Source organism: Lepidothrix coronata, unplaced genomic scaffold, assembly GCF_001604755.1.
Source record: "Lepidothrix coronata isolate B3197 unplaced genomic scaffold, Lepidothrix_coronata-1.0 Scaffold12, whole genome shotgun sequence".
Taxonomy (NCBI): Eukaryota; Metazoa; Chordata; class Aves; order Passeriformes; family Pipridae; genus Lepidothrix; species Lepidothrix coronata.
The window spans coordinates 180,695-200,466 of record NW_016690192.1 but is presented as its reverse complement, the minus strand read 5'-3'; the positions used below and the strand labels follow the sequence as shown (position 1 = coordinate 200,466).

General features: G+C 43.0%; 1 protein-coding gene across 1 annotated transcript in view; it reads left to right on the top strand.

The window, feature by feature from the left end:
• Positions 1–19,772, top strand: part of LOC108492900 (metalloprotease TIKI2-like) — a 273,870-nt gene that overhangs the window by 130,428 nt on the left and 123,670 nt on the right. Inside the window, exon 3 of the mRNA XM_017805752.1 lies at positions 17,479–17,625. Within this exon, the coding sequence (XP_017661241.1) occupies positions 17,479–17,625 (147 nt within the window). The remainder of the gene's footprint in view (positions 1–17,478; positions 17,626–19,772) is intronic.

Genomic DNA, 19,772 nt, shown 5'->3' with positions numbered 1-19,772 from the left:
CTCTTATACAGATCCAGTCTGTAGCATAAGGAGAGCTGATTCAGCAGCTTTGCTGGCTTTTTCACTTGGAATTGTTCAAGCCCCTTTTCATTTTCCCCTTTGGACTTCAGGAGGGGAATTTCAACATTGTTTGAAACCTTCTCAATCACGTTCCTGAAATCAAAACCTGGAATGAACTCTGGGAAGGTGTTTTTGTAGAGCTTCCGTTCTAACCTGGAAAATGCTGAATTCTTTGTGGGTCTGATCCAAGACCCATAGAAATCAATCTTGGGATTGCCATATACTTTAAAAGAAATTGGACCAAAATGCAGAAGTTTCCTATTGCTCTGGCGCATTTATGTGGATTTTTGCCCACTCAATTTAAAAGAACAATTTATATCAAGAGGAACAAACCACTTTTGTTGTGTTTTTCTGTTTGGATTTTTTTGCCTAATGTTCTTTCCTTACTGTTACTGATGGAGAAGTGATGGCTGTGACTTTTTCTTATTGTTTTAATGTGTCAAGAGGAGGAAAAGTGATTCAAATATTTGCTGAAGGGAGTTTTCTCATTCATCTTGAAAGTGGAAAAGTTGGTGTGAATGTTGCTCCGCTTGAGTACTTGGAAGGAATGAAATGTCCACCATTTGAAGACCCATTACTGTGAAGTGTCTGAGACTTTAGCCTGGAAAGCAGCAATGCTGTGGCAGAAAATTCCATGCTAATTGAAGACAGCTCCTCTCTATGACTGGCTCTTCCCATCTCCATGCATCACACTCCTTTGGGACATGGGTTCATGAGGCTTTACCAAGTGACTCATCTCTATCTTCCTGTCACTCCTTCAAAGAAGGAAACCCATTGTGTCTCACTCTCCTCTTACCAAAGGGGATTTATCCAAACCCACATCAGGAAAGCAAACCCACATCATCTAAGCACAAGTCAGTGTCTTTACCACTGGGCACAAACTTTCTTTCTTTCTAACTCCACTGCAAGTCACTACTGAGACATGTTGGCAGAGTTCTCATATGAATTAGGGCTGGAACAGCACAACAATTTTGTGGGTGGTTGTGATAGAAACTTGCCTGACCACACTTCTAATTCAGCCCCAGCTGAAGCCCAAACACCTTGTCTGTGCAGAGGAGAGCAAGGAGAAGCATCATCTCTCCAGGGTTGGCATCTCTAGGATCAAGTCCTGCATGGATTCCCTGGGGGCTGCGTTTGCTGCTCAGCCTTCCCTTCACATCATCTCTGGCTCATCAGCTTTTTTCACAGGACTTGTAGCAACATAATGGCTTGGAGACCTGTACCCTGTCCGTCACCTGTTGTAAGAACAGACAATAAATTCAGTAGCCTTGAACAAGAAGGTTGCAAAACTAACATGGGGAGAAGTGCATTCTCATCCCTTCAGGCTTCCACTGCCTTATACACTTAATTTTCAAGGGTGAAGAAATATACTGGAAATCATCCACTTACTGCCTGCGGGATAAATGCCCACTGATGGAAGTGAGAGGGATCCTTTACATCTCCTGTACATAGGGGAACAGTAGCCCAAGACCTTCCTGCTCAGCATTTTACTGAGATGCAAGTGTTGTTTCTTGTTTGGGGTTTCAGGTTTGCATTTTATTTTCCATCTTAATGTAGTTAACTCAAAAGTAATAAATATTTTAGAACAAAGTTGTGGAGTGTCTCATTTATGGTTAGGTCTGACCATAAGCATGTGATGAATGAACTTCAATTTAAATGCCAGTGGTTGGGATAGCGGCAGGCGGTGGCTGCCACTCGAATCCTACACCATCAACATGTTCCAACCACAGGGAACCTCATTTTATGGAACAAATTTAGTAGGGATTTAGCTTGGCCTCAGGGATTTCTGAAGCTGCATTTAAGAACCCCCAACAAGGAGAAAGGAAAGATGTCTAAATAAATATGTCTCTCTGAAGGAAATGTCTCCGTTACCAATAAGAAACTGTTAAACTTGGTCCTTCTCAATCTGTCCCTTCGGTGGATTTTTGTAATGTATAGGCAAAGAAAGTAGGAGTCCTTCACTCACTTCATGGAGTAAACGATGGAGTGGTGTAGCTTGGTGCAAACACATCAGCTTGAAAGAGTTACTGCTAGATTACAGCAGTGAGAACCTCAGAAAATATCACCTGTAAATAACTGCTGTAAAGGCAAATATTTGAAAAACTCAAGGATGCTGAACTCTGATTTACACAGCCCAATTTCAGCCAAGCCAGTGTTGGACTGAGTTTTATTGACAGGAAGCTGCTCCAGTGAAGCAGACTTTTACTCTCCTTGCTGACAGTCAGGCAAAGATGTGTCTCTGAGTGGTGGGCTCTGCTAAAGTGTAGGTGGTAGCACCTCTAGCTTGAGCCTTCTCAAGGAAATGCTCCTGGGTTTTATGGGCCAGGGCCTTACAAAGCTCATCTGATGTTCAGGTTTGTCATAATCTTCCTTTAAAAGGGTTGGGCTGTGCTGCACTGCTGACCTGAGAGGGTACAGGATTGTGTCCTGGCTGGGTGTCTAGTTCTGAATATGAATTGCCAAGCTTACTATTATGAATCTATCATTATTATGAGTTAGCATGATATTAATCAAGAAAGTGATGATGCTGGGCAACAAATTATCTAGAATGTAATAATCAGTGATTTAATGCTTGTTAAACTGACTGTTGGAGGAAGATGAGCGCTTCCTGAGCCTGGCCTTGCCATTTTCCATTGATTAAACACATTTCCTAGTGTTAGCCTTTTTAAATTGAAAGCCATATAAGTCTTTTGGGAGGTAGTGAGGAGTCCAACAACTGTAGATCTTCTAGAGAAAAATAAACCCTGTCAACTGTTACAGCATTGTCACACTGGTTTCCATTTACAACTGGAAAAAGAAAGAGGCTAAAGACAGTTTATTCCTATTATTTTCCCTTGTTTTGTTTCTTTTTTACTTGCATCTGTGGGTGGGTTGTTAAGGTTTTTGTCTTGCTTTGTTTTGCAACTTTTTATGGCCCACATTCTGATGTGTTGCAGCTCATTTGCAGGCTGCAAGGCTGGAGCACACGAGGGTGGGCAGGGTTTTAATTTCTGCTTGTCACTCAAACAGGTAGTCAGTGGGTAGGTTATAGTTTAGGGAGTAGGTGGAAGACAGTAAAACTGTATGTTTGGGAAATTTTCAAAACGTCCAATGGCCACAATTCCTCTGTAGGAGGAGATGTCCTTCCCATCCCTCTCCTCATCCTGTTCCTGAATGGTTTTGCAGAGCTGCTACAACTCAGGCTTCCCTAAACCGAAAGTGCCACAGCCTGGGATGATAATCAAAAAAGATGCCTGTTGTTATAAACACTCAATTATTTTCCTTCTTTCTTGTGGAGTTGTTATTAAGCCGAGAGGTTCAGAAGTTCAAAAATATAAAGGAATAATTTGTACAAGAAAAGAAAGGAGTCTATTTCACAGGCTATTGATGCTTCCACTGGGAATTAGCAGTAGCTGTTAGAGTAGCCAGGGTCATACAGAGCAGCCATGCATTCTGCTCACACTTAGGAAACCCCTAATTTTTAACTTCTTCACAGCCACAAGCTTATGTTTCTGCCAATGAAAAGTGGAGGGAATGTTTGAGGAGCTCTTATTAAAAAAATAAACTTCAGATGATGATTGACTCCCCTTTTATGTCTCTAGAATGGGTCCCATAAATCTCAACAGTTTTCTCTTCAATGGCTACTTGTTCTTTTTGATTGGTGACAACTTTTATTTTAAGCAAGCTCAGTTCTTAAATTAACCCTTGTGTTGACTCAAGCCTCCTTGTTTGTCTTTGCTTTGCCTCCCACAGATGGAGAAATGCTCAATGTATGGTAACAGATCCATTCCCATTTCATGCTTGACATGAAATGTGGGCATCAGTGTGTCGCTGGAAGAGGGAGGAACCAGCCTTCGGGAGATCTGCTTCCAAAGAAAGCACTGAGCTCACAGTTACTGAGGGTCCCCTTGCAGTCCTTGACACTAGACTGCTGGCAGAGCCCTGAAGGTTTAACTTACTTGAGCCCAAATATTGAAATTCACGTGTGGGCATTCAGACTTCCAGTCTCATCCAGTATTGGATGGGTTCTGGCATTCCCCCTTTATCATTCTTTTAATAGAGGCTGTAGGGACACAGCTGTCCAGCGGTCCCTGGATTTTTCCTGTGTTTAGAATGAAATCCAACCTTTGAAACCTGGTAAGGAAACAGCTAATAAAAGCCCCATAAAAATCTCAAGCAGCATCGGCCACTGAACCTACCAGAAGACACAACTGAAAAAGTGTTTGACGAGGGCTGTGCCCATGGGTGTCCCTCAGCTATTGGGTGTCCTTCACAGGTATGCAGGCTCTGGGAGCCAGCAGCACGCCCACTCCAGTGCCTGCCTGTGTGTGGCCAGCCAAATTTGGAAGCTCTATCTTATATCTTTCTGTCAGTGACCTGTTATACAGTCCTGGGGCCTAATGCTTGTGTCAACAGGAGGTTAGGTTTCATGGCATCCTGAGCAGAGCAGGAATGTCCTGGCTTATATTTGTCTCCCCAGGAGAGGGAGAGGGTGGGAGAGAAGTATTCAGCAGCTACTGGGCAATCTTCTGCCATCTCTTGACAGGTAGTGATATAAATCAGAGCCTTGAGTGGGATAGGAAGGCAAGACCTCATTGCTCTGCTTAGATCCCTATCAGCCGTGATTAATTCAGTGCTATAGGTAGAAGGATAAATGCAGCTTCCTGTAATCTTAATTGTTTCCACCAGCCTTTGAACTGATGCATCCATCTGGTAACATTTAGTTGAGAATACAAAGGGTCAAACTCTGCCCAAGATTGCATGGTAGGCAGGAGGACCAGTTCTGAGGAATGCCAGTGCCAGCTGGGAGTTGGTCTCTTAGTCATGCAGTGTAACAGAGGCAAGGGGACTCGAGTTAGTCCTGAATAGGTGGCTTGCAGTATCATCTGGAAACCTTTATGTGCCAGAGCTTCTGAATTTATTAGAGAAGAGGCTGGCAAAAGTGCCAGGGATGGGCTGAAGCCTTCATGGGATGCTACAGGGACATCTGCTCTGCCATTCCCAATGCTCTTATGAAAAGTCCAAAGAGAAGACAATGGGGCTTGCTTTTCTTGAGCAACTCCCATTGTAATTGAAAGGGATTTTGTGGATCTGTCTACAACTAGTGTCTTCTTGCATCAGGAGTCCTTCCCCTACTCTCAGGACTCTCTTTAATGACTCTGGTCTGCAATCTTTGCAAGTCACTGGCTCCTACACTCATCCCTCTACCTTCAGAGCTATGCATGGGGCTTGACTTCACTCTGACATTCCTCTGTACAAAGCATTCCCAAGATAATAGGTTGAAAAATACCATGATATTTTTGCTCTCTCTTTAACATCACCATGTACCTGTGGGAAATTCTGAAAAGGGCAACAATCTTGATATATTTGGTGGAGGGGGAGTGTTTTGAAAGCAGAAAGACCTTTGGCAAATGCAGCCTACGAGGACAGAACTAGCTTATTTCAGCTGACAGCCTTGGCGAAAACCAGCCTTGCTAAGTTTCAAATTAGTGTGGGTAGACATTAATAAGAAAATTTAGGGCTTACAGTTCAGAGGGAATAGTTTATTGCTTTTTGGTTAATCTCTTTTCAGTTTCTATCAGCACAGAAAGAGCAGAGCTTTTTCTCTCAGTCATTTGTGCCCAAAGCAAAATGTGATGAAAACAGGCAAACTAAAATGTAATTTAGTTTCCTAAAAGCAAAAAGGAGAGGTCACCCCATCAGAAAAAAAGAGAGTCAGGATTTGCAATTTAAACAAGACTCCATGAAGTCTTTGTTTTAGTAATGTTTGTATCCTAATGTCTTGAATCCAGTAACTTCTACTTACCAGAACTCAGTAAAGTATTTTTCCTGAGCAACTTCTTTTGCAATCTATTCAATTTTTGCCTCTCTATATAAACTCTCTGACATTTTTCTCAGATGTGCTTATTGCTTGTGCCTTCAATGCATAATTCCAGAGCTTCACCTTGTTTCTAAGTGGTCCTGAGCACTTGCTACTCAAAATCCGAGCTAAGTTTCTTAGAATTCTATAATTATATCTCAAAATTTGAGGAACAATTAAATGGCAAGCATAACTGCTCTTGAGCAAAATATAAACTCAGGGCAAAATTCCCTGCTGGGTGAGCTAGCAAAGCGTGGTTGGGGCACATTAAGCTGATCAACTTCCATCTGCAAAGAAAGTGGCCTATAAAGCCACCTGAACCTACTCCCCATCTCACCTACTTTATGGAAGGTAAAAAGATCATGGGCAGGGAAGAAATGCAGAACAGATGTTATCTCCAGAGTGAGCTGATCCCCCACAGGTTTGTGGAGGATGTCATTTCCTACCCCCTGCATCATCCCCGTCTCCTCCTCCGGGGTGTGCAGGCAGGATTTCAGCGCGTGTCAATCATCAGGACGATGCTAAATTACACCAGATGAGACTGGCTCTGAAACTCCTTGTGCTCCTAGGAGTCAGGCTTAGGAAGTGAAGTCAAACCTGGAAGCAATCCTCTCTGTTGTGCTTAGTACCCACACCCCTGCTTTGGGATTCCTCCCTGGATGTCTTCCCTGCTGTCCTGTGGTAGAATAGTCAGCTGAAGCCTCTCGGCTCCAGCCCCAGAGTCAGGATTGTGCAAAAGGCTGCTATTCATCCACATTACTCCAGGGCAACAGCAAAGCGATTTACTTTCAGGAGTTGCTTTTTCTCCCCTTGGGGTCTTTAGGGCTTGTCTGAGCCACGTCCTCATGTGCAATGTCCTTAGTGGCTGTAGGATTTCTGGGAATCTTCCCGGTGAAGCACAGCTGGGGAGGGAAAAACCTGCTGGGCATTTATGTGTGCTTCAGGGGATAGCAGTGTGTGCTTGCTTAGCCATGGGTGTATTTACAGAGCCACGTAACAGGCAAGAAAAAAGAGGAGAGGGGGAAAGAGTTTGTTTGGCTCAACTTCTGGAACAGCATCTAAGGAGGGAGGAGATGTGGCTAAAGGGGCAGAAGGTGAACCTGAGACAGATCTCTTTCAGGTATTTTTGCTGCTGTTTGTGTATGTGGACCAGAATAATGCCTGAAAACAGTATTAATTACTTTTATTATTATTTATTTATGTGAGGAAATATCCCCACATATGGGAGGAATATTTGAAGCTGTGAAGTGAATATTCTTCTAGATCCTTTCTTCTTAGGAGAAAAAAGAAAACGGAAGTGTTACTTAAATGAAGGGCTTTCTTCAGAAGTTGCCAGTTTATCTAAATGTTTTACAGCAATATCTGATTCTTGGCTCTGCCCAGGAGAGCAAAAATCTGAGAACTCTCTTCTTGATTCCTTAGCAGCATATCCTCACTGGTAGCTGATTTTATAGACATTCTCTGACTGGAGTGGAGACTGTTTAGCCTAGGCTTAAAAAAGCTTCAAGAAATAAGATCTTTTAGTTTCAGTGACAATGAAAATATAACAGTTATAGCCATCTCTTGAAAGATAACCTCCCACAATTCATAAACAGTAGACTTAGATTGAGGGAGCTTAATATATAGTAGAAAATAAAGTGACTGAATTTATCATTCTGACTTTGAAAGCTAACAGAGAAGCTGGCTACAAATAATTATTTTTATAAGTATCTTCTGTCTTGGTAACTTGACTGTGAATAGATTACAGTTTCCTTGAAGCTGTTTGTTAGCTGAATTTATGTGCCAAATAATTGATGTAAATATCTCAGTGAATAATAAGTAATTATTCTTGGCCTCTGCTTAATTTGAAGGCAAGTGCTTGGCTACAAGTAGATATTAGAAATTTGAGCTGCTGTGATTTGATGGGTAGGTCACCTTCTTTCCCTGGCTAACTGAATTTTCCATAATTGTCATGTAACTTGCTCCTTCCAGGCAAAAATTCTGTACAGTGCATCAGGGCTGTAATATGCACTCCCCATAAGGGATTGGATGCTTCCCCTCTTCCCCATGTGCCCTGAGCTCCAAAATGACTTTTTTTTTTTGTCTTGGGCACCTCTGTCTGTACATTGTCCCTTTGCTGCATCTCCCTCAGAAAGGCCCCTGGAGCAGGAATTGTTGCATTTATTTCTTGTTAAATTCCTGGCTCCATCTGTAGCTTTCCCTGCCTGTCCTCTTCAACAGAGACCTGGAAATGAGATTGGTGGTGGCAGCTCCTCCAGCGCAGCACGGGCTGGCTCCAGGGCTTGTGGGGAGGGTGGCAGCTCCATGTACCAGTCACAGCATGTGGATCCATCAGAATGTTTTAAGGGGTCATATTCAACCCAGGCTTCCCCACAGAGGGACCCTGCAGGCTGCCTCTGAGGAGTACAGTGGTGTAGCTCCAGCTCTACCCTCCCAAAAAGTGCCTGCTTGCCTTCCCAGTGAATTATGATTGATCATCTTTGGTGCCCTTTCCCAGGCTTTGATAAAGAAACGCCTCTGAGCAGTTGTTTGTGGTGGTTTTGTGGCCATCTGTTGTTAACAAGGGCTGTAATGTCACTGTCTGTTAGTGCTGCCTTTCTGCTGGAAGAGGAGGTGGCCTAAGGCATGAGCTGCTGGCACACAGGCTGCCTCTGCACCCCAAAACCCTCTGGCTGTCAGTGGGAGGATCAGAACGTAATTTGGGGAGCACCAGCAGTGGCTCCAGCCCTTTTTGCTTTGATGGAGCAGCTCTGGGAGAGGGAGCCTGCACATAGTGCACTGCCCATCACAGGTGCTTTACGAGGTCTGCATTATAACCCTGAGGCTGATCCTGAGGATAGAACTGTGAATTTCCAGGGGGAAAGAGGCTCTGTCCTGGTGAGGCCACCTGGGGATCATTGTGCAACAGCTGGTACAGATGGGGTCCCACCATCTGTCCTGGCTGATGAGAGGAGTTTTCTCTGGGTGAGGAAGACCTGAAGAGAGCAGGCTGCCAGATCAAGCCCTGTCTTTATTAGCAGACAGTAGCACCCATGCTTGGCTACTGTTTCCCACTACTGGGAACTGGCTACTGTTATTATGCAAAATAATAACCAGCCATAATAAACTGGCTACTGTTTATTATGCAAAAACATCTTGCATAATAAAATTAATTCAAACTTGAGATAATGCTAATCTGAAAGAAAAACCAACAATCCACAATTGCTTATCCCTTATGAGTTCAGCTCCCTGCTTCCTCTTGAAGGCTTCCTTTTCTCACGTTGTTCCAAATCTTGACTTTTTAATTTTTTTTTTCCCCTTTCCCTGCTGACCTCAGGAGGATGCAGTTCCCCTCAGGCTTAGGAAACATTCCGTTTTCTACAGCTGTCAACTCAGTTGCACTCACATGGAGACTGGAAAACTGAGACAGTTGCTGCCCCAAAGTGTTTGTCCTTGGCCAGAGGTTGCAGCTCCACCTGGCTCACTGGAAATTGCTCTCCTTCCCGATGGGCTGTGATTTACTCTCCAGCATGCTGACACGTATTGAAATTGGCACCTGCTTGTGCTGATACCCCGGGCTGGGAGTTGGAAATACAGGACATAAAGATATATGTCCCCTTCAGCTGTTCTTGCTTCAGGAGCAGCAGTCTGGAAAGGGGCTGTGCTGGCATCACGAGGTGTTAAGCTGGGATGTCTGAAGGAGTTAATCTGCTGCCTCACTGTAATATAATAGAAAGAAAAACATGCCTGTGGGGCTAGTCCATTTTACTGTGTAGCTTCAGCTGGTAATTAAAAAGCAACAGTTCAAAATTAAGCAGTAATATGAATAAACCCCAAATTAAATACACCCAGGACAGGTTGCACTTTTCAATGGGTGGATGCTTAACATGTCATGAAACCAGACTTCTTAAAAAATATCTCAGGCTGGATGCCTAAAGCCAGGAGTTCCCCAAACCGCCCCCAGAGCTGTGCTTTTTTCCATGAGGGTGCCCCTTTCATTGCTGCTCACTCGTCACCGGGGCCGACCGGTACGCTCAGCTCGGGGCACGTTCCCACATTCCTTCTGTTACGGTGCACACAAAAAAGAAAAATTGAAACCCCAGAAGGGCCCAGTAACAATTTTACTTATGAGTCAAGAGCACAAATGTAGTTTCAGGTTCTTGGGAAGGATTTCATGTGCCCCCTTTGAAGGTGAAGATCCCGAAAGCAGGGACAATGTGCCCATTTAAGGTGGAGAAAAGTGATCGTGGGCACTGCCCTTTGGGCGTCCTGCCAGGCATCCATTTGGGGAATGCCATTGCTGAGCAAAGTAGCAGGCTGTGAGCTCCTCTGTGCACACATCAGGCAGATGGCTGCTCTTCAATAGAATGGTGCAACCAAGCACAGGGATAATTTTGAGGTGGAGGCATGGGGAGCAGGGAGGTGGGTGGGAAGGAGTGATAGCAGAAGAGGTATTTTGATCCACAACCTCCCCCAACTGGCAGATTTCCAAAAGATGGGAAGTGTTGTCTGAGAAAAGTTCACCCTCTGCTCACCTCATTTCTTACGTGCTTTCCCAAAGTATCTGTTACCAGACACTTTTGGGGAGTGTTGGACTTATCTGGGATGACTGTTCTTGTTTCAATGACACCTTTTAGCAACGTGCTGCAGCCCTCGTGGCACTGCTCCCGGAGCACTGCTCTTCTCCAGAAACCTCCTCACAAACTTCCAGTGCCCACAGAGCTCTTGTGTTACACGGGAGGGGTGTCGAGGAGTGAGTTTCCCTGACATTGAGGCAGCATTTGGGTTTTGGAATATAGAGGTTTTCTCTTGACTAGCAAGTGGTGAGATACCCCCAGGACGGGAATGTCTAAGTGGAACTGGAGGCCGAGCTGGGCTTGCTGGGGTGGTGGCACAGGAAGAAACAGAGTGGGGACCCAGAGGTATGGAGGAGCCAGGCTGGCAGCCAAGCCCACGGCATCACCAAACAGGCAGCAGGGCCATGTCCAAGTGAACCTTTTTGTTGACAAGATCTAAGGCTGCAGTCCAGAGGTCTAACCAGTGTCACTTGGACCTGCAAGCCATCACTGCTGGGCAAGGGTGTTGGTTGCTGGAAACTGGTTGCACTTCATTGAAAAAACACTTGCAGAATTAAACTGCTCCGAGTGTAACTCATTTGGGGAAAATATTTAGCCTTTCAGACAGGTTTACTCATCAAAATTAATCTACTGAGCTCGGTACAGCTGAGAAACTAGACTGATGCAGAAGTACTGGATGTGAGTAAATCCCACATACAAAATCTACACAAACCCTACATTTAGAATGCAAATTTAACAGAAGTAATTCTGTCCCTTCCAATGTTTCAGTTTTGATTAAGTTGTAGATCCTGTTATTTATTAATTTGTTTCCCTAAGGTTGCATTTGGACATTGACCAAAGCAGAGAGTTATCCTACAGAGTCGCTGCTCACTTACACCCTGACTGGTTGGACATCGAGCTGAGTTACTGGCAAAAGAGACTATGCTGATGATGTGGTGAGGGCATTGAAACTAAAACATCCTTCCACCACAGTGTGGTGATTCACAAAAGGGGAAAGGATGGAAATTCCATATCAAAGCTCTTTTCCGCCCTCTCTTTCTTCTACATTAATATGGACTCTAAGTACCTTTAGAAAGTAACAGAGTTCACTACCTTTAGAAGAAAAGTTTTCAGATCTTGTCCTCCTTCCAATGGTGTCTTTGCTACAGCTGCTGCTGACTTCAGTTTATATGTTTAAGACTTTATTTGGGTTTTTTTTGACCTATTTAAGGTGGGTGTGGTGTTTATGGTGGGTGTGTGGTTGTATATATATAGAGAGAGTATATGTTTTTAGAGTGTTTTCAAGGCAGAAATTAATTCCATGGTCTTTGTTCGTTGTCTTAATGACCTTGTGCAAGAGAAGACTTGCATCTAAGACCACAAACTAGCTATCTGGCCTGTTCTGTCAGGTAACCCACTAAAACCCTAAACAGCTGCTGTCCAGGCTCTGTCTGAACCATTTGCCTGCCCCAGCCCTGCAGAAGTCTGGAACTTGGTGCAGAAGCAATAGTGTAGTAGGGTCAGCCCAGGGAATGTGTGACAGCTGCCATGAACCAGGAGAGTCCTTCTCTGGTTTTGGGGTCTTGGGGCTGAGGGAATGGGAGTGACACGCACACTGCAGTGTTTTCTGTTTAAAAATTTCACGTTGTTTTTAAATGCCTTGATTCAGTCAAAACACAGTGCAAATAAAATTTAAAAAAAAAAAACTTTTGCATGTGCAAGTTCATAATGGGAACTCTGCATAAAGAGGGGAGTCAGAGGGCTGAAGTCAGGTGGTTGGAAATCAACTTCGGCAGGAGCTTTGGGCATGTAGGGCTGAAGGCTGGAGTCCCAGTCTCCCTGCAGCTTTCCCAGAACCAAGAAAACCAGTCTTAGCCCCAGGACTGCACATCAGTAGCGTGACTGCTCTGCCCTGGGCCGTGTCCGTGCGTCACCGTCAGGGATAAGCCGTAGGACGGGTGGTGGCTCGGGGTTCCTCCAAGCACCTTGGTCAGATTCAAACTGTTTTATTAAGCTGGGTAATTGGCAGTTTGAAAGGGAGGGGGGAAAAGCGAGGTCCTTAGGTCTCCCTGGTCAGTGCCAAGCCGCAGACTGTTAACTACTCCTGCCTTTCAGAAGCAATAACTGCGGGTTTGGGGAACATATGGAACTAACTAGCCGAAAGGCTTTTATGAGCAGCTTTAACAGGGGGCATGGTTTGTGAGTAGAAATTCCAGTGGATGAGTTAATAGTTTCACTTTCCTTAGCTGTCCCTTTATAGGAAAAACAACAACAAAGTCGGGCATGTTCCTCTCACAGCCCCGGCTGTACAATGTGCCGATGCATCCAGGATTTCGTTTGGACACTGGGGGAGTCCTTTAGTAGTTCCCCCAGGACCTGTTTTTCCAAAGCTATTTCCTGATGCTGACCTCATTAGGTGAGTTTCACAGCTCACTAATTCCTAGCAACAGCACAAGAGATTCAAGGAAAGGGGAAACCCGTCTTCTGGAAACCAATGGAACTGAACAGATTTGGGCAAGCACTTTTATTGCATTTCATTAATCTGGAAAATCAGGGACTTGCATTTTTGGTTGTTTTTCTTTTTTTTTTTTTCCCCAAGTCACTATTTTGACCTGAAACTGTATATTTGATTTTCTATTTGATTACGGATTAGGATAACTACAAAAGCAGAACCCCTGCAGAACTGTATATCTCAATATTTATGTTGCAGTTTGTTTTGAAGAGTAGGAGAGGGGGCATTTCTTTTCCAGAATTGCAATTTGGGCAGTGACAGGATATAGTCACTCAAACACTTCCAGTAATGCTTGTTTAGTATTTGCATTGTGGTGGCATGTGTCCAAAAGAGAGAGTAAAGGAAAACAATACATTGCCTGCTCAAGAGTTGACATCATAGCATGAAATTTAAGTACTTGTTTTTGTGGTATTGTTATTAATCATGGGTCTGTGCAGGGGTCATCCTGTAACTCCAGCTACTGGAGTCCTGTGGATGCTAAGTTTGGCCTGAGAGTTTTCCTAGGGTTGCCTTTCATCCTCAAGTCTCCTGTATAGCAGACAGACCAGAAAAACACAGGTCCAGTTTGTCTTAAGCTTAACAAAAAACTTATTTCTTCTGTTCTAATTCCTGAATTTGTTGTCTGTTTTATTAGCAATATATTTCATAGGAAGGTTTGGGACTGCTTAAGAACTTTATCTGCTAGAAACATTTCCTTATCTTAATTTAATGTGGCCTATTAAGTGCTCCCACAAAGCTGTTTTCCCCTTGTGCCACTATTTGGGACCTTAGTCAGACAAAAGAGGTGGACCTGGCAACCTTTCCTCTGGGTTCCACAGGTAGACAGGTCCACCTGCCCGCAGCTGATATAAAAAGGAATGATGCTGTATTTGATGAGTGTGGAGAGGGAGAATACTGTTTGAGTGTCAAGGTAATCAGTACAGCTGTTAGCTAGGGTCTCAGCAGTCCAGCCCCTTGTGCTTGTCATGGCCACAGACTGTGCAAAATAACTCCTGAAGCGTCTGGGCCAGTGGTTCCTGGTGCTGTGTAGGACTGGTGGGACCCGCTCTCACTGTCAGTGAAGCAGGACCCTTAGGTCTGCCCTAAGGGCTGAGCTGGTGTCTGCAAACACCCAAATAAAATCTGTGTTTTGGGTGAATGGCACCACTCAGATAAAAAGGTTGATCAGCCAAAAACAGTGGGGGCCAGAGGCAGACGTGCAAAAACGTCTTCAAAGCACACCAGGGTGAGGACCATAAATTGTGTGAATAAAAATGCACTTTCCCAGAGCCAAAGTCATAACTTCCCATTGCTTCCCAGAACAAATCCTGTCTGCTCTGTTTATTAGGTGGGACTATGTATAGGCAGTCACTCTTAAGTGTGTTTATTTTGAAGTCATCACTTGTTCAGTAATCTCAGGCACCTCTGGGAGATTTAACTCAGATAGGGGTTTAGGCTGGAGGTCGTGGGGTCATTGATATTAAGATAGAGAGAAGGAAAGGAAACAGCGTTGTTTTTGTGGCATTATCTGAACAGTAAGGAAAAATAAATTCAGGTTTTAAGATGGCTTTAACCTGACTCTGAAGGAAGTGGTCTACAAATCCAGCCAACAAGCAGTGACTGTGACGAGACCCCGCTTCTCTTTAAATTTGTTTAGAGCTGTCCAATCTAAACCCATGGTGGTTATGGGTTGATTAAGCAAGACTTCTGTATAAATCTGTTAAGTATTACAGTTTTCCTTTAGCATATTCAAGTGTTTGAATTTCTGATTTTAACTTTCCTCCTGAAATAAAGCCTCTTGAGCTGTTTTTGGGGCAGTGGGTTGAACCCAGTGGTGGGCTCTCCCCCGGTGGCAGCAGCGTGCTGGATCACAGAATCACAGAATGTGCTGAGCTGGAAGGGACCCACAAGAATCATCGAGTCCCACTCCTGGCCCTGCACAGGACTGTCCCCAAGCTGGTGTCCAGGATCACATCTAGGTCCCAAAGCTGCTCTGAGGCAGAGAGCAGGGGCATGAACATGCTGGCACTAATGAAATGTTGGGACCAGGTCATGGGGATCCATCTTCTGTTGTAAACTCCAAAGAACTCACTCTCTCTCATGTGGAGTCTTTGGTGTCTTATAAGGAGTGAACTCGTACTGTGGGCTTTTCTGCAGTCTGGCACTGATTTTTAAGGAACACACAGACAATTTTCTTTAAGAAAACCCTGTGGAAATGTGACCAAAATCAACTAACAGGTTCCAAATTTATTAGGAGGAGACAGGCAGATCCAGAGCATTAATGCACAGGACTGGTTTCCCCAGGAAGCCAAAATAACAGACAAAAAAAATAAAAGAAGGGAAAAAAAGGCATTGGGAGTAAAGTAAGGATTTGTTTATTGCCATCTTGATATTTTATCATAAAACACACTGTCTTGCCCTCAGGGTTTGCTGGTGGTTTGTGTATGTGTGTGTGCCTGTGTGTATACATATTTTCATATATAAAAATCCAGCAACATCCATTGTTTAAAAAATCAAAAATGAGAAGGATTTTGCTAAAAGCATTTTGGGAAAACCTCTGCTCTCATTTTTCCTGTCAATGTTTTTCTAAGCTTTTATTTTTATTAGTCAAAATGTTTAGAATCCCCAGGAAATCCTGGGATGAACCATTTCCTCTTCGAGCTGTAGCCCTTAGGGGAAAAAGAAGAAAGCTCAGATCCTTTCAAAGGTTAGAAATTTTTCAAACTGTATTTTTTGCATATTTTTTAAATTAGGGAAAAACCAAGTTAGGAAGATGCTTAACTTCAGGCTGTGGTCCTGGTTTATCTCTTTGTAGAAAAGCCTAAAGAGACCCTTAGATCTGGGCAAGGAAATCTTTTAGGCTTGGATCTTAATGGGGAACCGATTGCTGAATTGAGGTATAACAGGTTCAGTTGAAAGACCATCTTTTTTTTTTTTTAAAAAGTAAATTAAAAAATAACATTTGCTTTTCCTCGACCAGTTTTTGTATATTAGTTAGCATTTAACAGCTTTGTATTGAAGCTGTTAGTGCCCTGAAGATACTTTATTATTCCTAATATTATTAACATTATTATTAATAATAATGTTAATTATTTGTTATATATGTGAGGCATATGCAGTCCAATTGACTGTTTACTTCACCTTCAGATAAAATTCAATGGGAGTCATAGTTTTAAACTAATAAGGACTTCCATCCTGCAAATAAAAATATGCATTGTTAATTTTCAACTCCTCTGGGGTTTACTTCTTGAAGTGGGTAAGTTGCTAAACTTTAAGAAGGTAAGTAAGCATATGTGTCACAGACTGCAGCCTTGCTGGGCCAGCTGGAGCTCAGCATGGCTTACTTCACCCAGATTTGGAGATGATGATTATTCTTTGGGAAGGACACTGCTGTTATAAAACATAAAAGCTAAAAAAATGGTAAAATGTGAGACTGAGGGATGCAGGAGTCTTTTCATGAAAAATGACACATCGATATAATTTGCCAGAAATCTGAATTTACTGTCACCACATATAATTTTATTTTAGTAAAAGTGTGTTTATTTATATAATTTGTGAGAAACTGTCTTAACTGCTGTTCTTCTGATTTATTCATCTACTTTTTATCAAGTTTTCTTGTGAGCTTCTTGGAAAGCTGAACATGAAAACCCAGTCTTGGTGGTTCAGTGAATGGTATAAATTATTCCTACAGTCTGTCACAAAACTAAAAAGATTTGTGGTACTTCATGTGAAATTTAGTAGGGGTTTTTTTATTTGTTTGTTTTTTTGGGGGGTGAGTGTGGTTTTGTTGGTTTTTTTTAATATTTTTGGGGTTTTTTTTTCGTTGATGCAAGGGGGGAACAAAAGCTAATCTTTAAGGATATTTATTTCTTTGGTTACCCAAATCTACACAGTAAAGAGTGCTTCTGGTTTTTTGTTTTTTTTCGAATTTGGGATGGGGACATGGGACTAGTCTGCTGGGACAGTGTTATAAATCTCTATCTCTGCTCACTTTGCAGATGGGTGGGTGAAGGGGGAAAGACTAAAGGAGGGAGGCTAATAATGAATTTCCTGAAGTTTCTGCTACTCCAGGAATGCACAAAGTCCCAATACAACACCTGTAACTTCAGAACTTCAGAAGATTTTGATTTTTATCAAAAACCTTTTATGTGAGTTTGGGCTTTGGATTTAAGTTAGGGGACAGGAATCAGTCAGAGGCAATAGAAGTTTCCTCATTTAGGGGCTTTTTCATTCCAATTGCTGTCATGTAGCCAATTAACCAGCCCAGAAAGCCCAAAAATTCCCAGCAATATTTATGTATTGTGAAGTTATACTCTATATGGAATATCAAGGGGTCTATAATATGGTCTTCTGCTATTAGGGGGCCTTGCATCTGAATGCTTTTCCATTTGGGAGTGCCTGAAGACCAGCCCTTGTTACTGTGGGCCAGAATGGATCAAGTGAATAGACCTCAGGTGCAGGAGAGTTTTTCAAAGTTTGGTCCTTTAGGCTTTGCTGTTTTGATTCCTGGTATTTTTAACTTACCTTCTCCCTTTCTGTCTGCGTTTCTGCAGGTGCTGTTTGCTCTGAACCAAACTCTGCTCCAGCATGAAAGCCTTCGAGCAGGTAGTTTGCAGGCCCCATATACCACTGAAGATCTCATCAAGCACTACAACTGTGGAGACCTGAATGCTGTGATATTCAACCATGACACTTCTCAGGTGAGCAGAATTGTTCCAGATGGGCCAGATGATTGAGAACAAATCAGTTGCTTTTTTAGTAATATCCCAGCCAGCACTTTGTCTCCTCTTCCCCCTCTTCCTTTCTGATGTCCTGTGTTTTCTTTCCACATGTGCCTCATTTGCTTGGTGAGAGTGGAATTTCCATGATTTTTCTTGGGCTCTGGAAAGTCATAGAATGGTTCAGGTTCAAAAAGACCCCCAAGATCATCGAGTCCAACCATTAACCCAGCACTGCCCATCCCACCACTGAACCATGTGCCCAAGTGCCACATCTACACATCTTTTAAATACCTCCAGGGAGGGTGACTCCAACACAGCCCTGGGCAGCCTGTTCCAGTGCTTGACAACCCTTTTGGTAAACAAATTTTTCCTGCTATCCAATCTAAACCTCCCCTGGCACAGCTTGAGGCTGTTTCCTCTTGTCCTATTGCTTATTACTTGGAACAAGGAATGTACTGCCTGGAAGACTTCCCTAGGAATGTGCCTACAAAAAAGCTAATTATAGATGTTTGGGGGCTGTTGAATGTAGACCCCTCATTAAGCGAGGGAGGGGAGAATCTTTGTAATATTTGAGCTTATATATGAAGAGGAAGTGGACCTTACATTAATACTCTATAAAGTAAATAACTTCTCAAACATGTCACAATTCAATAATTTTGTATGTGTCTCAGTCAGCCCTTCAGTCTCCGTTTATCTTAGTTATCCAAAGCTATTAAAAACTCTCAACGGAGCAGAAATCTGCTTTCCAGACCAGTTTGATACTTCATGGCAAACTCTGAGATTCTCATTTAATACATAGATTCTTCTTTCTCCTTTCCTGTTAGTCCTGTGGTTGTAACTATTCCTGCAGTGTTGAGGCACAGCACAAATGATAAACATGGAATAAACAAGCAAGATGTGCTGTTATGTTTGCCATGGATGCGATGAAAGGAGTACTTGTAGACAAACCCATGAAGATTGTCCTGGTGTGGGAATGTCCTGTGTTGCCTTTTAATCTCTACCAGTGTAATTTCTCCAGTGAGAAAGCCTTTGTCCCTGAGATTAGTTGTGGCCATTCACACCCGTTGCATGGACTCACAGACATCTGTGGTTTATTTTCACATTGTCCTATATCAGACCCGTGGGTTCAACTTGAGAGGAACAGCTTGCTTATCCCTCCAAATTATTGGATCAAATGTGGGTTTCAAAACAGTGTTAAAGACAGAAGAAGGAAGCCAACAACCAGTCAGAGTTCAAGCAATGGTGTTAGTCATGGTCCCAGAGTGCACGCAGTTGATAGAGATTATAACACTTACGGGCCATGGAAAATTAAAATCCCTCTATGTATACTGGTCCCTGCAGAACTCTAAATGTTGTGCAGTACTGTTGGGTACAGGGTTTTTGTGCTTGGTAGTGTTTTCATAAACCAGCTTTATACCATTTATTTTAACTGCGAGCAGAACAAAATAGAAAATTAAAACCTAAAATAAACTCCCTATTCAGGCCAAGTTTTGCCAGTTGGGGTGATTCCAAAGTTTGTTCTATGTGGTTTGTTGCAAGGATGAAAGACTCTGTCTGCCATGGAGAGTTTTTGCCATTTGGTTACCAAATTAGATTAGCCTGGCTTAAATATTACACATGAAGCATCCCCCCTGGGATCTCTCTCTGGAGACATTAAATGTAGGCAGAGGAATTTATCATGTGCTGAGTCTATTGGAGGTCTCATGAGGTGACAATGAACGATTGGCCTACAAATGCAGAAAAACTAAAAATATCCCAAGTGAGATGTATTGCCACTTAAAGTTCAGGGCAGGTACTCCTGCCAATCTTGTGAGACATGAGTGCCACAGTATTTTTAGAAGATGTGTCCATTCTTTCATGATATCAAGGTGCTGCCCCAATTTTTTTGAGGTCTGAGAAGGCCTTTGTTTTAATTAAGAACAGTGAAAGGGAAACACCTCTGCTTTCCTGTGGTTATATTACATTCCTCATTCCTTTCCCTTTCTCTTTTTTTTAATTTTTTTTTTTTGTCCAGGCACCATTTTTCCCAATGTATAAATCCTTATTTAAACTTAGTAAAACTTTAAGGGGCTGAGCTTACTAAGTTAGACTATGACCCCAAAGTGGAGTAGGAAACATCTCTCTCT